General features: G+C 35.7%; 2 protein-coding genes across 4 annotated transcripts in view; both read left to right on the top strand.

Annotated features, from left to right (window-relative positions):
* Positions 1–10,956, top strand: part of LOC128858360 (coactosin-like protein) — a 32,928-nt gene extending 21,972 nt beyond the window's left edge. For 2 of the 3 annotated variants that reach the window (XM_054094553.1, XM_054094552.1), the window contains exons 3-6: positions 9,580–9,662; positions 9,740–9,980; positions 10,138–10,237; positions 10,620–10,955. In XM_054094553.1, coding sequence (XP_053950528.1) covers positions 9,580–9,662; positions 9,740–9,980; positions 10,138–10,237; positions 10,620–10,627 — 432 coding nt within the window. In that variant the 3' untranslated portion in view covers positions 10,628–10,955. Of the gene's footprint in view, positions 1–9,579; positions 9,663–9,739; positions 9,981–10,137; positions 10,238–10,619 lie in introns of all 3 variants that reach the window. The other variant, XM_054094554.1, reaches the window with a different exon arrangement.
* Positions 10,957–15,774: 4,818 nt separating this feature from the next.
* Positions 15,775–17,571, top strand: LOC128858359 (polymerase delta-interacting protein 3-like). The gene is made up of 3 exons (XM_054094551.1): positions 15,775–15,999; positions 16,082–16,491; positions 16,550–17,571. The coding sequence occupies exons 1-3, from the start codon at positions 15,932–15,934 to the stop codon at positions 17,266–17,268; spliced, it is 1,197 nt and encodes a 398-aa protein (XP_053950526.1). The 5' UTR covers positions 15,775–15,931; the 3' UTR covers positions 17,269–17,571.
* Positions 17,572–18,362: the final 791 nt, after the last annotated feature.

The following is an 18,362-nucleotide window of genomic DNA, read 5'->3' as shown; positions in this document are numbered from 1 at the left end:
ACTAATAGGTAATTCGGATCACTAAATGATCATAACCTCAACCTAATGAAATTTCATTGAACATAAAGAATATGCATTAAAATTTTAATTGGCTTAGTTTTTGATGTTAAAAGTATAATTCAAATTGAAAACGTGTACATCCATTCGTAATTCTTTAAGCAGAGGCACATTTTACAATGAGGATACGTTTGATAAAGGGCCACCAAACGCCAACACATTCACAATTCATTATGTATTTAGATTAGGAATGTAAATTTCTACGATTTTCACGTTCATAGAGAGATTTCGTGATTAGTACCGGGATTTAAATATTCGCTATTTTGAAAACACCATTTTGAGAAAAACGCATTTCAAGTGCTCTGAAACGCCTTGCAAATTTGTGTGTAACTTCGAAAATATTCACCGGAACGGTATTAAATTTTATGTGTATATTCTTAAATATATGTAAATTAAGAAAACAAAAATAAAAAAATCGATTTTTTGAAAATTCTAACTATGTATAACCCCTTAACTCAAATAATTGCAATATAGTTTCAATAAAGAGCTAAAAAGCTCTCCTTCTTCGTCTTGATTGGCGCTTACGCGATTTTGGCCGAGTTTAGCAAAGCGCACCGTCGCTTCTTCCTCGTAAAAGCTTCCCTATAGTATAATAAATAAAAAATAAATGGGTTTTAAATATATTTTTTATTTAAAGTAAAAGTACTTGATTATGAATTCATCATTCATAAAAAATTCTTTAAACTAACTTAAGGCATGTCGTTCGCAAAATTCGTTGCAAAAAATCTGAAATGTTAAGCCTTCCACAGAAGAAGCTTATATATTATATATTCGAAAGAAGCTTATATATTTTGTAATATCTTAGGAAGTAAGTAAATAAGTCAATTTTGCTTTTTTCTCCTCTTATAAGAGAGGGATTTTTGTCTCCCTGCATCTCGGTATTGAAATCCCTAATGTAGAGAGCAAAACTTTCGCCATGTAGCCTTTTACTAAATAAACTCTGTATAGTTTGAATTTATTTAGAGTTTTGAAGTATTAGAAGCTGTCAATGGTTTTGTTTATCTAGTTAAGGTCATTAACATGTCGGGGAATGCTGCTGGAGTGTCATTCCTTGGCTGGATATATAGTAAATACAGATCGTTCAGTTAACGTAAAACCCACTGTTGTGAGAACGCATTAGCATTGTAGTTTTAGTTAGGTTGGGCTAGGGCTACGGCTAGGGTTAATGGCTACTCATTTAAGAGCCTACTTGGACAAAGAATCAAATTCGCTAATTGTAATACCATTCAGGGGAAAATAGACAAACCGAACAGGGGGCAAAAAGGAAGAGGGTGCTTTGTATTAGAAGGCAGCATAAAACATTGCCCTTCAATTTTTGGAGAATGCTAAAAACTGTAACGTACACTCAGCTGTCTTTTCGAGCTCGGTTTATAAGAATTGATCCTTGATTCTTCCAAATTAGCAAACCTTTTAGTTAACACGCAAACGAATGTTTCAAACGATGTCACTTAATAAAAGTTGAGACGGCTCAGTCCGGATGCAATATACTGATTTCACTTCATGCTTCTAGAGCCATAGTGAAGCTAAAATGTGAAGTCTCTAGCGTCAGGTTTTTGAGAAAGATAGAGGCAAAAACATCGAAAAAACAAGCCTTTATGGATTTTTATCCCCACTTTTCTGAAAACAATGACAAGATGGGTACTTTATACCCCAGAATCGTGCTCTGCGCAACGTTATATGGTTAAAAAAAAACACGCACACTAATTGCTGAAGAAATTCAATTCATTTTATTCAATGTGTGTGCCATTTAGTGTTGAGCATAACATCATTCAAATGGCCTCCACGCAACTCAAGAAACGAGTCTGATGAACCCTATTTTCGAGCACGTTTTCGACTAAATTTAGTCATTGAAAGCATGAAAAGCAGTTTGGTTTATTCGCATCGTCCAAGGGTGTGAAATCGCAACTTCTTGGAGACATTTCAATGTCACAACTTCTTGAAATAATCGAATCGCCAAACTTTTTCCACAATAATTCGATTATTTCACTTGCTGTATGAAAAGTAGCTCCGTCGTGTTCAACTCAAATTCAACTTTTCCCAATTTTGGCCATAAATAGTTGGTTATCATTGAACACTATTCGCAATTGACACCAACTTCATTTTGTAAGAAGTGCGCACTGCTGTTTCCATCCGAAGTTGAATAATCGTTGTTCGTGACTTGTGTGATTTGTGGACTTACTTCGTACCAGAACCGAAGAACTACTCAAGCGAATAGCGAGCATGGAGAGAGGTGTGGCCAATATCAGACGGTTAACTGGCTCTCAGCAATTTTGAAGGAATCAACTGATTTGCTAACGTCATGGGAGTTGGCGCGGCAGTTTGTTTACGAAAAAACTGAAAATGTGTAGATGATGTTCGAGGCGCACATTTTTCTATGGTGAATTTGTAAACATTATTAAGTACATTGGAAAAGAGCTGACAGATCATGACCCAATAAACATGGCCAAAGCGTGATGGAGAAATCACGTTTAATGAAAAGGTCTTGGCTTACCTAAAAGAATTTGTTTAGCAAAAAATAATTAATTATTAATATTACTATCCCATATACACCTAATTCCCTTTTTAGATGATAGATAAGTTCCCGAAAAATTCGTGTAAAAAAAATTTCATGTAAAAAGAAAATTAGGTGAAAACACCACTAAAAAAATCTTTCTAGAGTTCACTTAAGAATTTATTTCGTGCTTACACAGTTTTTGTCATTAATTATCAGTAAAGAAATGAATTATTATTAAACGGCGAGAGCAAAATCTACCGATTCTCAGAGACCTTTCCTGAGACTAATTTAAACGCTTCGTACATGCGTCGAAAAATCTCACTCTTTCTCATAAAGCGATTCAGGAAAAATTTATAAAATATTGAAAATCGCGTAAAAAAAAAACCAACCCTTGTAAAAAAAAATTTTTTTCTATTTAACTCGTTTTAAATAAAATTCGTGTAAGAACAGAATTAGACGTTTATTGCGCAGACCTTCCGGTAACTATTGCAACTGCTATTAATATTAGGATTTTCACGAAAATAAATAGTATGAGCCACTTCTTATTCCAGTTATTACACTCGGTAGTACTTATCCATTTTTAAATCCTGCAGTAGCCCAAAAATTAGCTCAAAATAACTAAACCCTTATGAGCACTTTATTCCATTCATTAACTGGCAACACCCCAACATTTCCACTGCTCTACTGCATTATAACCAATTTTAATTAAATGCCACACTAAGTGATAGTAAAAAGGTGGTTTTCACAAACATTCCTGGATTTACATTCAGCATTGCTTTTGCGCCCATGTATTTATTATTAATGTATTTGTGTGCATTTCCTTATATGGATATGAAAAATGTCAGAAATGTCCATCTGGAATCGGTTAGTTTTTTATGAACATGTGAACAGCTAAAAAGGCAAAAAATAGGTCGTTGGCAATGGCACACTCCACTGCCACGAAGTTAATTAAACACTTGAACATTGAATATAACATGACTTTATGGCTTAAGAAGAGTATATACTTGAGTGTATTTGAAAACGCAAGTGTTGGCCATAAAATGGGTATGTTTTCATAAACACATGTTTGCTTATATAGATATGTATGTGTATCACATTATATATGTGCATATGCATGAAGATATATATTTACATTAATTACAAGAAACGAAGAACATAGACATGTACGTATGTATTTGCCCAGCAGTGAAACAAATTTTTCACACAACTACATATCTAATATTATATTTTCAATTGCCTACTTTTACCTCGCAATATAAGTTTGCACAAATTTGACACTTCATTTTGGCATTCAGGACCCATGCATATAATAAAATCGGTATAAAAGTGCGTACTAGGCTAATGACAGTCCCAATGCCAGAAAGGAGAATTAGGAGGCTTTACGTATGATTTTTTTGGCATAAGGATTTTCTGATTCAACATTTAATTGTTCCTTAAAATATTTTCCATATTTGTGTAGTCATAAACTATAATTGAAAATAGCAACTTCCAATAACGGAAGCAAAAATCAACTCTTAGAGCTGCTTTTGACATTTGTGGTAAGAGCAACGATCGTCTTTTATCTCTACACTTCGGTTTTGAGGGCTGTTCAATGCCTATTTTATTGGCTTTGTACGTATAAAATATTTTATTTATTTATTTATTTAATATAATGAAATATACTTATAACTAAATATATTACATATTTGTGGCAGCATTAGCAACAATGCCTTCAGCTGAGGACATATAAAACATAAAAGTCATGTTACCTCCAAGTCATGAGTGCTCAGGAATGATTAATTACAAGGTTCGGCCGTGAGAGTAACTTCGACCGGCACGTCATAGGGGATTCGACAGTAGAATTCTGCTCACTTATTTGACACCAAAGAAAATAGATTATAAGATTTGACCATTCGAAGCAAAATTGTGAGAGTAACTTCGGTAGCCATTTCAACGGGGACTCGGCAGCAGAATTCTGCCCTCTCATTTCACACGTATTCACACTCGTCCAGTCAGTCATTGCTTGCACAGCATCGATAGCATGGGGATGATTTTTTTCGTATATCACCAACGGAGTCTCAGTTTTTCCGCAAACAAATCGCCGTCACAATCCCCGTGACGTAAGAAAATCAGCTGATTCCTTCAAAATCGCTGAGAGCCGTTTAACGGTCTGATGTTGACCACACCTCCGCATTCTGAACATCGTGATTTCACACGTATTCTACGCTCTTCCAATCAGTCGTTGTTCAGGCGGCAACGAAGTGTAATAACAATGGAATGTGTTGATTTTTTCTTATATCAGCAACGCAATCTCAGTTTTTGCCGACTTCTATCGTAAACAACTGTTATCACATTCCCTATTACATCAGCAAATCAGCGAATCAGCTGATTCCTTCAAAATCACTGATAGTTGGTTAACGTTCTTCTGAATTCTCTCCACCATGATAGCTGCCTCTAAGGCCGACACTTTGATTAAAAGAGCCATCACTTGTGGTTCCATTAGGAACAACAGATCGAGAATAAAACAAGATAGACAAAAGCCACAAAGAGCATGTTCGAGCAGTGAACCATAAAAGCTTCTCAGCACAGCTATTAAGTAGATGCTGAGATGTTTCCACCATCAACGAACAGTAACCGGTTAATACCCCTACAACTAACATGTGGGGCAGCTCGGTTACCCCAGAAGCTCACTCTCTAGCCCCCTACCCGTTCATAGCCAAAAGAACTTCGTAACTCTCTAAGTCAATGCTATCGCCCAACCAGACTATTCCAATTTTTCTGTAAGGTGATACAAGTGAAGCATTTAAAAAATAAGGACATTTTTTTTATGGACAGCCAGAAACTTTTGTGCATTTTTTTACGTTTAAGTACAAATTTTATATATCCATGTGTGTGTCTGGAGAACTGAAAAACTAACCAGCCGATGGAGTTCAAACTCACAGGATAATTTTATCTTCAAGTCACTTAGAACAAAATTTCTATAGGAAATGGGTAGCGCTGTGATCGATATATCTATAAAAATCGAATTTATTATCTACTTCGGCTCAAATTCGGGGCATATATTCGCCACACAAAGAGAAATATTTTATTCCAAACTTGACTGAATAGGTGGCGCTGTGATTGATATATTCGTAAAATCGCATTTATGAACCAAATTCAAAACATATGTACATCTATCAACTACGAAACATGCATCTATTAGTAACAAAAAGAAACATGTTATCCCAAAATTGCATGAGCAGATATTATATAGGGTTTTCCAATAAGAGGTGTTATTGGAGGTCTTTTCCCGTGAAAGATCAATGGTTTCGTTGCTGGTGTTGCATGTAGCGCCGTTTTGTTGAAAATAAACGTTGTCCAGATCAATACCATCTAATTCCGCCCATAAAAAATCGTTAATCATCACTCGATAGCGCAATCCATTCACCGTAACTGTTGCTCCATTTTCATTTTGGAGAAATGACTCCGCCGGACCATAAACCGCGCCAAACAGTCACACGTTGAGGATAGAGATGCTTTTCAACAATGACTCTTGGATTTTCTGAGCCCCAGATCAAGCAATTTTGCTTGTTGACGAAGCCACCGAGGTGAAAATGGGCCTCATCACTCAAAATGATTTTTCGATGGAATTCCGGATCGTTGTCATGCATTTCAACGACCCAATCAGCAAAGACACGACGTTGTTGATGAGCGTCCGGCTTGAGTTCTTGTGTTAACTGGACTTTATAAGCCTTAAGACCCAAATCTTTATGCAAAATACGGTGTAATGACGTTTATGGAATGCCTAATTCCAAAGAACGACGAGGACTGGACAAACCTGGGTTTCTTCAACACTTTCGGCTACAACAGCAATATTTTCGGTTGTTCTTGAGCGACGTGCACGGGTTTTATTCTTCACATCACTAACTTGTCCCAGCAGCTCCAATTTTTTCAGCAATTTCTGTATTGCGGTCCGACAAGGTGCTTGATGATGACCCAAAACTGTTCGAGTTTTACGAACCGTCTCTGCCAAATTTTCACCAATTTTATAGTGAATTTCAATCATTTCAATGAGTTGTTTAAGCGTGTATCGTTCCATTTTTATTAATGGCGTAGATTCTACTTGTCAAATATCAAAAAAATTACAGCTCAAAAGTGACATCTACCGAAATAGCGGGCTATTCAAAATAACACCTGTTATTGGAAAACCCTTTATAATGTTATTGTATTGTACACTCATACATAATTATGTTTTTGTGGCAATGACAGCTTTTTTTTAACACTCTACAATAGTTTGAAGAATCGCAAAGAAATTAACCATATGAAAATAGTTAATCTTTTGTTTTTAACTATCTAAATACTATTAAACTATTATGTATGGCGAGGAATACTTTTGAAATTGCAAAAAAAAAATTAAGAAGATTAGAAACAGTGAACATTATTTTCTTACTACTTGACCATTTGACTCATCAAATGCAACACACAATTTTCAAGATTTATTTACAAAATAAAAATAGAGGGAGTGTGTGCATGAAACGCCTAAGAAAGGAAAGTAAGGAAGAAGTACGTACAAAGAATTCCTTGAATTCGATGGCTGAACTGTCGCGAACTGAAGTGAACCAGCAACAGCCATGAGTCAGATGATTAAAATATAAGCGTACCCTAACTTTCACGCATGTACACGTACATATGCATGCATGTGTGCATTTGTAGTCATATATTACAAAAAAAAACTTATAAATAAAAGTGTGCTTAAATGTATGTTTGTGCGAAAGAATACCTACACATGCACATGAACGCACATGAGTTTGCACATGAATCACATTTTAAGCGCGCATAACTCACACAAATAAAAAATAAAGAAGCGAAATTACTTACAACAAAGCATCAGTATTTAATAAGAACAAAAAAACACGCCAGGAAAATAAGCATGTAGCGATATTAGCGCAGTGTAAAAGACATATGTGCATACATACACACATATGCAAGCTCATATGCACATCCTTATATACAAACATGCAACGGAAGATATACTATGTGCATACTCAGAAATCAAACAGAGGGTAAACAAGAAGCGTGGACTTTTGAATCGAATTTTATTATTAAAATATACGGCACTATATGTAGTAAAAGAACATATGCACATATATACATATATATTTATAAGTAAAAATATGGTATTGCTGATATTTTTGAACCATATCAATACACATACATACATATGTACATATGAGGTTGGTTGTTAAGTTAAAAATTTTTTCACTTTTAAATAAAAGCGTGAAAATTCAATGTCAAATCAGCAGTGCTTAATGGTATAGGGCGACACAAAAGCTCTTAAAGTAGAACTCCATACAGGCGTTGCCGCATACACCGCTTGGCTTAAAATATGAATTACATACTGGAACTACTAAGTTCTTCAATAAGTTTTGCGGTTCGATAAGAAAAACATAACAACACAACTTTGAACGAATGCATCTATTTTATGGGAGCACCAAAGGATATGTAGAACTAAATGCAAAAAAATTGAATTTATTTCTATGTTAAATACAGTAGATACTTCATAGCATGGTAAACGTAAAACAAGAACAACAATACATATAAATTCGTGGTGGTCCATATACATATTTACATGCACTTTCGGCTTCTCATTATTGAAAATTTAAATACATAAATGGGTTCACACAAGTTCAGCTTTATGAAGAAAAGTGAGCTTTACATTTTCTGAGTAAAGAGAGCCTTTTATGTGTCTACAAATTGTTAATTTGCTCTCATCCATCTGTCTATATGAGTTCAAACGCTGGCGTTGAGATCAAGCTCACATCATAAGCATGCAAAAGGAACCATTTTCTTAGTAAATTGAATCTGAGGTAAAACTCACTCTTTCTGCATAAGCTCCATTAAGTATCAATCACATGATATACCATATCAGACAACAACATGCATTTCTCCAACCTTCGAATTTGTATCTTCTTCATTAAATTCTTCCTGCTTAAAGTCTTAAAGACTTTTAGAGAATTGAAGAAGAGAAACAAAACATAATTTTCATTACTATTTTCTCATTAATACTCTTCAATATCCATAATAAGCCATTCACTGGTGTTTTTGTCATAGACATTTTCGAGCTTTGATCGTGAATGGTACGTATTGATTTTTTTCTCTCTTTAAACTCATAATTCTCGAAACCGGAACAAAGTAAGTATATTATGTCAAAAACTTCGTAATTTTTGAGGATTCCGTTCCATCAAACTACTAGTTACTATACTTTAACATTACAACACCGACTTTTACTAACTTTGAGCTTAACTTGGTAACACTGTCTGACTAAAAATACAATTTGTTTGACCTTAATCGATTAACTTTCCTAATTTGAGCCACAAGTGGGAAGTAACTTGAGCTAATAAAATTAAAACCGACTAAACTAAAACTTTAAAACTAAAATTTTAACCAGAAGTGAAAAAAGGAATAAGGGAATATTCTCAAACAAAAATCTAACTGACTAACCTAAACTAACCTTAATTAACTGCATGCAAAGATATCCAGCTGTCAATCGGCCTGACTTCAGTTTTTCAATGCAAGTTTAACTCTGCTTTCCAACTAAGCTCCGTTTAAAAATTATTGAGCGCCAAAGTTAGTTTAAAAATTCACCGCAATTAAACTAGCACTGAAAAGTTGTGTCTTAGACAATTTTTCGTATTTAGAAATTTTGAGTAGAGGCTTTTTATAACACTTTAATTATTTACGTTCTTATTCAAACATTTTAATATTAGCAGAGATTATTTTACTCTTACAATGTACAAAATTTTTACTATAAAAATACTTATTAATCAGTACTTTCAGTTATTTTCTTTTTAATAAATGCATATTAATTGCTTAACTATTTTGAAACTTAATTTCTGATTTATATATTTTTATTTAAGCATTACATCTAATGAATAAATACTTTATTTTATTTTATATTGAAGCAGAGATCGCTGTAAATACGCTACCTGAGGCAGTAAATAAATAAAAGCGGAGCATTCTTAAGACTTTTATTTTTGCCAAATAATTTACCCCTTCTATCTACATTTTAGATGTTTTCGCCAACGGAACTGGACAAAGATGCCATTCGTGAGGCCTACGAAGATGTTCGGTCTGACCAAACAGATACCGATTGGTAAGTTTTGGATTTTCCACTTTATGATTTTATTCGCAAACAAAACATTTCACATTTACATATTCAATCTACTTTAGGGCCGTCTTCAAGTTCCATGGCCCGACTATCACTTGTACTGCACGCGGCCAAGGTTTCACCGAGTTCCGCGAACAATTCGGTGATAACGACCGCGCATTCGGTTACATCCGCATACAAATGGGCGATGAGATGTCCAAACGACAAAAGTTCGTATTCCTGACGTGGATCGGTCAGGATGTCGGCGTATTACCACGTGCCAAAATGTCCACGGATAAGGCGCTTGTACGTGAGGTGCTAAGTGTAAGTACTTTATGATTTAACGCACAATGGCTGACTGTATTTTTATTGATGGCTAAATGTGCAAAAATATGCAATTGTTTTTACAATATAAATATATATGTATGTACATATGTACACATTTGTATACTTATATGGGTATTTATTTTATTCGAAACAGAATTTTGCTGTCGAGTTATACGCGGGCGTTGACGATGAACTGGACATTGAACTTTTCCGTGATGCCTTGGAACGTGCGGGTGGCGCCAACTACGGCACTGGTGAGCCTAAGTGGTAAAGCGCGAGAGTGTTGGTAGAGCAATAAAATTGTACGTTGTACTTGAAATTGGCAAAAACAAAAACAAAAAAATACCACAGAAAAAGAAAGCAACAAAAAAATTGGAAAACAATTGGAAAAAAAAATTAGCTAAATTACTTGCATACATACGTACGTATGTATACAAATATGTGCAAGTACAATAAAAATTTTATTGCCCAGAGCCAAGCATGAAGCGTGAAGATGAAGAGAGAGAAAATGAAAGCAAGACGATGAAGTTTTTGAAGATTGAAGATTGAAAATTGAAAATTGAAGATTGTGTGGATTGATGTCGATCGCAGGAGTTAAACCCATACTACAGTAGCATAAATTTTAATTCTTTTTAGGTGTTTAAGTACATATTTGAGACGTGGCAACGCATCAACGAGTCCCTGATTAGTCATTAAGTTTATTAATTACATAAAAATATACATATGTACGTGCATATTTAAGACATTTGGAACCAACATTTACATACATAAATATACATGTACTGAGAAGCGTATATTTTATAAGCTTTTCTCATATACATACATAGACCAACTATGAAACAAATACATACATAGCAATTTTTTGTAAAGTCCAATGAAGCGTTTTAACCAAAATCCACATTAAAATGTATATGATTATATGAATTTGTAAGAAAATGCATTGCAAATAAATATTTGAGAAAAAATCTAAATACCAAAAGTTTATTAGCAAACAAAAATATGGAACAGGAGTCAAAGGGTTCTAAAACTTCAGAAAATTCGATTTTGTATTATAATATAAATATACTTTGGTAATTTTCTATTATTCAAACCATTGACTATTGGGAGTACCTACCATGCCACAGAATCTCCTAGTTTTCCCCAATATTCTCTCTGTATGGAAAATACATTCAAGGCATTGCCCTTTTAGGTGCATATACTATGAGCTGTCAAATTACGACTGCCTGTTTAGGGATGCAATGTTGTTTCTGGGTATGTGTTGCAGTTACAGTTGCGTGACTATATTCAATCCTGATTCTTGCGTCCACGTCCGTACACCCTGGCCAACATGAACAACCTATGTGCGGGAGGCGGCAGCCAGCTCGTGTGGAGCCAAAGCTAACGGGAGAAAGAGACGGAGCATTAGTGGCGCCAATTTCAAACATTCGGTTTACAGGTCCACTAAAATAAATAGCGTCTGTCTAGTAGCAAGCGGCTAACTATATAAATGTATATATGAAATTTAAATTGCACAGAGCGGTGTTGTGCGCTGGCCTTGGAACCCGCCGCGTAAATATACTTTCGAATGAAAAGCAAAGCAAAAGTATCTGATGAGACCCCAAAACGCGATGCGTGCACCACCGGGAGTTGAGAAAGAAAGCAAGAAATAAGAACCGGCTGGCCGAAATACATACGTAAGTCTGAAGAGCTTCAGATGTTGGCCGATTGGAAAACTGATCGTAAATTCTTCAAAAAACTTCGACAGCTTACAGAAAGTTTCAGAGCCAGGGTGTTTTCATGTAAGAACAAATACGATGACTTGGGTACTGACATCAAAAGTATACTTTAAAATAGAATAGAATAGAATAGAATAGAATAGAATAGAATAGAATAGAATAGAATAGAATAGAATAGAATAGAATAGAATAGAATAGAATAGAATAGAATAGAATAGAATAGAATAGAATAGAATAGAATAGAATAGAATAGAATAGAATAGAATAGAATAGAATAGAATAGAATAGAATAGAATAGAATAGAATAGAATAGAATAGAATAGAATAGAATAGAATAGAATAGAATAGAATAGAATAGAATAGAATAGAATAGAATAGAATAGAATAGAATAGAATAGAATAGAATAGAATAGAATAGAATAGAATAGAATAGAATAGAATAGAATAGAATAGAATAGAATAGAATAGAATAGAGTAGAATAGAATAGAATAGAATAGAATAGAATAGAATAGAATAGAATAGAATAGAATAGAATAGAATAGAATAGAATAGAATAGAATAGAATAGAATAGAATAGAATAGAATAGAATAGAATAGAATAGAATAGAATAGAATAGAATAGAATAGAATAGAATAGAATAGAATAGAATAGAATAGAATAGGATACCGCTATGGTTTTACCCCGCTCAGTTTGATGAAGGAAGACTTCCCAGTACCTGAGGGGGTTAAATCTCCAGCAGAACTGATCGCTGCATGGAAGGCAAAAACAATACACAGTGTTCATCCCCATGATCTTGAAATGGAATGTATAGAGGCACAATCATCCAATTTATGATTGAAAAGAAGAATATTATTTTCTGAAACAGAAGGTTTCGCAATCGCTATCCAGGATCGAGTTATTCCGACAAGAAATTTCCAAAGGTCGATACATGGCGAGGTAATAGAAGATAGGTGCCGAAGGTGTACCATTTATGGTGAATCAATTGACCATGTAATTGCTAGGTGTAGCGTACTTGCCCCCCGGAATATGTCATTAGACATAAAAATGTAGCAAAGCCCCTTCACCAACAACTTGCGATAAAACACGGACTCTTACAAGAAGAAGTCCTGTATTTTAAATATGAAGCAAAGGCAATATTGGGCAATGCAAATTTTAAACTGTACTGTACTGGGACAGATTTATATCCACAGATCAAACAGTAACTGCCAACAAACCTGATATCATCCTGTTCGACTAGGCAAATAAAAAAATCGAAGTGTTTGATATTGCGGTGCCTCTTAATCGCAACATCCAAAGAACATACTCCACTAAAATATCGCAGTGTGCAGCTTTGGCCAAAGAACTAAAACGGTTGTACAAAGCGAGGGAAGTGAATATAATTCCAATAATTATATCTTACACTGGATTAGTGTTTATATATGTATAAATACATATAAATATAATTGGCGCGTACACCCTTTTTGTGTGTTTGACCGAGCTCCTCCTCCTATTTGTGGCGTGCGACTTGATGTTGTTCCACAAATGGAGGGACCTACAGTTTATGAGGAGCTTTTTCATAACAGAAACACACTCGGAGGTTTGCCATTGCCTGCCGAGGGGCGAGCGCTATTAGAAAAATGTTTTTCTTAATTTTGGTATTTCACCGAGATTCGAACCTACCTTCTCTCTGTGAATTCCGAATGGTAGTCACGCACCAACCCATTCGGCTACGGCGGCCGCCCTAGTGCCTAATCATCTAATAAAAAAATTGAAGAAGTATGACTGCCAACACCTTTTAGAAGACATGCAGAAGTCGACCATACTGGACACATGTGCAATAGTTCGAAGATTTTTAAATATTTAAACAATAGCAATCGTATGGGCGTAGAACTTAGACTACGCTCCACCAGAGCACATTGTCTTGAAAATTTTATCCGGGATGTGTAACCTCCGGCAATAGCCGGAACGGGAGCTGACGAATAGCCGGCTAAGCTATTCAAGCGTGGTATGCGAAGGGCTGAAACCCCTATCTACCAACTGATTGGACTTTATCAAGGTGTTTTCAGACATGGAAAATCAACGAAACGACCAGATATTCACAAAACGTCAACTCTGACCCATTAAAGGAGAATCGACACACTCCATCTGCAGTTCGTCGATTTTAAAGCCGCTTTCGACATACAGAAGTCATATGTGGCATAAAACGTTAGGCTCCTCCATTTGTGGAAATACATCGGGACGCAAAAGCTCTTGCCCACGCGTAAGAACCGATCTCTTGCCGTTCTGATATAAATTGACCACCGCGATCAATCGATTTGCAGCTATCAGTTTGGAAATATAAGGTACATGTGCAAATGACTATTATTGAATCAAAAAACGATATTCGATGCACCACTAATAATCGTGAAATAAGCCTCTAATCTCCTTCTTCTTGATAGGCGCGAAAAATACTTTGCTCGAGATTAATACACCAAGCCGATCTTCCTCATGCTAACTGGCGCCGGCCGGACACATCAAGTGAAGGTAAGTCCTTCCTTACTTGGTCATTCCTCTGCTACAATCAGCGAATACTTTCAGAGCTGAAGCATTTTTAGCTGAAGCATTTTTATTCATTCGAAAGATATGGCAAAGTCCGCGGAGCCGCTGGATCATTATTGGCTACACTATGCCGCCCTAAAGCTCATGCAGCACATTGTTCCAGCGTCTGCGATACTCGATACGTAAGCGCTTTTTAACATAAAAAATTTGCAGAAGGGAGCCAAAGAGCGCGTAAAATAGCGAGAGAGCTGCAAAAATTTGCAATCATATGATTTTATCCATCACGAAAACATATGATTGCACTTTTTACGGACGTACTAAATTTTTTTTTCAGATCTGGTACTTAGTGCCCTTCTCTCTAAACAAACCATACACCTACATCTTTTAAGTTTGCATATTTCGTTCTTAGCGAATAGCGAAAATGCTTCTTAAAAAAACTTAAATTATCAAATGAAAATCGTTAATGAAATAAAAAATTAAATAAATATACCGTTCTTAATTAAATTTACTTAGCAGTTAGTAAACGAGAATAAGTTCAGCAGTTTTCCTTGCATGTCATTAGAATAAAAATTAAGATTACACTCTTAATTTAAATCTTTTATAACTTTTTTGTGTGCAAAAAATGGCGCCAATGTTTTTTACATGCTAAACTGTACTTTTCGCCAATCTGCTACCAACACCTATAAAAAGTGAGAAACACGCCTAATAACTCTTTGCTTGCAATGTAAAACTTTTATCTTTAGACCATTTGCAAGAATTACTATCCTTAACCAGCTATCCAGATATTAAAAAGTCGTGAGAGATCATAACAGCAATTAGCCAAAGAATTTTGGAAAATTTATCGACTATACATTGAGCCCAAGGGCCTCCGCACACGGGTCGTATCGTCATCGTAGCGTATGCGACAGAATGTACGCGAGGCACACGCTTCGTTGCCGCACATTGTATTCAAATGGCGAACCGCTATTCGTACTCGTCACAGCAAGCAAGCGGGATGACGCTTATCGTATCTGGCCAAGGACTGTCACTCCAGCAGCATTCCCCTTATGTAAGTATGTGGAATGTTTATGCTGCTACAGCAACAACAACAATGCTTATCGTGCAGAGTCGTCAAATATCCTGTAAGCTTGAAGTTTGTGTTTGATTTTCAGTTAGTACTTTGTTTTTGAATAGTCGGCTTCAAAATTTCTGCAAGCTCCTTAGACATTCCGTCAAAATGTCAAAAAATGTATAATCGTCCTCTTGTAGCTCCCTTGTGACAATGAATAATCTACTGTTTGAGTTTTTCCTACTTTATTTTTCCTCCCAAGCAGAAGATAATACAATAAAATAAATTCCCCTTCATTGCTCGACATATTGTCAACTCATAGTTTTATGATTGCTAGTTGCATTGTGTGCGGACAAACCACTGACGATACGACCCGTTTGCGGAGACCCTAAACATTCTTCAAATTGAATCTGCCTTGTGAATACCTAGCAGCGACGTTGAAATAAATTTTGCTTCGGCATAAGTGTCTTGCCTTTGCCTAATAGCGCTGCTTACATACTATTCACAATAGAGCAAGCGCAGCCAACTTTACACTAAACATCAATCGGCTTTTTTTACAGACGTACACGGGGACAAATTTGATTCTTTTTCGTAATATTTGAAGGTAAATTAGTTAAAAAAATCTTTAATTACCAAGGAAAACGAGAGTTACGGTACGCCACGACTATGGATCTGAGCTTGGACGAAATAATTAAAACCAAAAAGATTGCTCGACCATCAGCAGTTAAAAAATTGTAAGTATGTCGAAATATATTTCCCTGTGTTCAAGTCTGGGCAATCTGAAATCTTTTGGTTAACGCTTTTCATTAATTGCAGCAACAATTCGGAAAACCCACGTAAAGGATTAACATTGCGAAAAACATTAAATAAGCCTATATTTAAACAGAGCATTGTGACTGATGCCCGTAACAAAATAATACAAAAAAATCGTGAAAAGATACGCGATGCCCGGGATAAATTATCAGAATTGACGCGAGCCAGTGGTGATGTACGACAAAGACTGTTAGCTAAGAAGCTATCTCTTGGTGGTGGACTTAAAACTCGCGGCGCAGCAAAAAAATTGTATACAACTGCGTATCGCAATGGTGTACTGAAACCTAGGCCAGGTTTGAAGAGCACACAACCTTTTATACGCCAACCTGCACATGTATCAGCTCGGTTGCCAGATTTAATAAATGTGCCTCGTGGTTACGTAGACTATGATGATATGGAGCGTTTGGAGGAAGGTTTGTTTATAGTACAAAACGTAATTGAATAATTAATTAACATTTTAATAATTTGTAGAAGAAATAGCTGCTGCAACTCGTCTTAGTCGTACTGTCACCAATGATTTTGCATCATATGGCCAACATGAGTTATCTCCACCACCGCCAACGAGACGCTTGAATTCATGGATAGCTCCATCTGATGTTTTCGATCCATTTGATGTTTACAAACCGCGTGAACGTCATATGTCACCGCAGTTGCCGCCACCGCCTCCTAAAGGTATTTTACGGCCCAGTACGCGACAACTAAGTCCAGATATTTACCAACGCCGCTATGTGCCAGAGCCGTCTTCACATCTTTCTTATGAGATGCGTTCACGTTTAGAACGTGCACCTGATCCACACGCCTCTATGGGAATCTTCTCTAATCCGCTTAAATCATCATCCTCATCAGGTTACCGTATTGTAGTTAGTAATTTGCACAGCAGTGTTAGTCAGTCAGATATTCAAGAACTTTTTGAGGATATTGGTCCTTTGTATGATTCGCGTTTAGTGCGTCCCGGTGTTGCTGAAGTTATCTACAAATCGCTGACAGATGCAGAAAAGGCCGTGGATACTTATCATAATCGGCAATTAGATGGGCAACCAATGAAATGCCTATTGGTAAACCCCCGCGCTTCGAACAAGCCCACCGCACCTGCAATACCCTCAACCTCGAGTTCACGCAGCTCTTCAGGAAAAACACCTTTGGAGATCGATATAGACGCTTTGCACAAAGTACTCTTCCGACGCCATTAGCATTATGCTTTATTAATAAAAACTTTGAAAATAAGTAAGATACAATGGGCAGATAAGAATATGGTTCAAAGTAGCGGCAGTAATATAATTGCAAGCAATGCAAATTAAAGAGGCGTTTAGTTAGTGTCTGGGTTTCCCAGAAGACAGACGAACCTAAGTGTCAATAAATGTAATTGTTACATATGTATGTACGTGCATATACAAACATCTAAAAAATAAGAAAATTATTTGAGTATCGTAATTAGTATTTTTGCTTGTTCTGCTGCTGAGAATAAACTTTTCTGATGTATCATTATAAATAAACTCATTTACGTACAGTTTAATTAAATTTGTGTAAGTTCTACGTCACGTGGAAGTTGACTGTTGCCTGTTGCTTGACAACTTGACAACAAAATGCAACAAATTATGATTTATTTCCGGAAATTTTTTGAGTGGGTAATATCAATAATATTGATTTAATGGCATTTAAATTTATGCTGAATCTTGTCCTACAGTTTCATACAAAAGGGTATTCCGAAAGTGATCGTTATAATGCTGTAAGGCTTTGAAGTGTTCTGACAGTACTTGTATATATATTTACGTCGTCCTAGTAGAATCAACTGCCTTAACAGCATACGAGCGTTTTTTTGAAGGCTTTAAAAATTTTAAGAAAACACTTAAAAATTATATTAAAAGTTTAAATGATTTAAAGATAATATAGGAAGTGAACAGCAAAAGATATTAAATGATATTTGCCGAGAACGTTAAACGTTCTTTGATATGTAGATGGGCTATTGGAACAAAATATGCATTGACTGCGCTCTCATTAAACTTGGAAGAATGCCGGAACTAAGGCGCAATTACTTTACCTAGCAACTATGAAAAATTAATAGAAATGTACCGCACGGTCTATTCTATAATTTTTGAAAGTACTGCAATGTATGAAAGTTGGGCAAATGGTAGCTTTGCTCCACTCCTAATGTTCTACATATTTGACAGCGTTTTGGGGTTTGAATGTCATGCATCGCTTTGTTGTCGATTATTCTGCGTGCAAAGGCAGCATTTCAAAAGCAAAATATTCTCTATATCCTTATTTCAATATAGAACATATTATA

The sequence above is a fragment of the Anastrepha ludens genome, chromosome 3 (assembly GCF_028408465.1).
Source record: "Anastrepha ludens isolate Willacy chromosome 3, idAnaLude1.1, whole genome shotgun sequence".
In the NCBI taxonomy this organism is placed as follows: Eukaryota; Metazoa; Arthropoda; class Insecta; order Diptera; family Tephritidae; genus Anastrepha; species Anastrepha ludens.
Note: the sequence above shows the minus strand (reverse complement) of the source record. Positions and strands in the feature narration are given on the sequence as shown.

Excerpts from the sequence above, each read along its gene's own strand:
- LOC128858359 (XM_054094551.1), top strand. The coding sequence starts at position 15,932 with ATGGATCTGAGCTTGGACGAAATAATTAAAACCAAAAAGATTGCTCGA. Across the intron at positions 16,000-16,081 it reads CCATCAGCAGTTAAAAAATT|CAACAATTCGGAAAACCCAC; the intron begins GTAAGTATGTCG and ends CATTAATTGCAG. Across the intron at positions 16,492-16,549 it reads TATGGAGCGTTTGGAGGAAG|AAGAAATAGCTGCTGCAACT; the intron begins GTTTGTTTATAG and ends AATAATTTGTAG.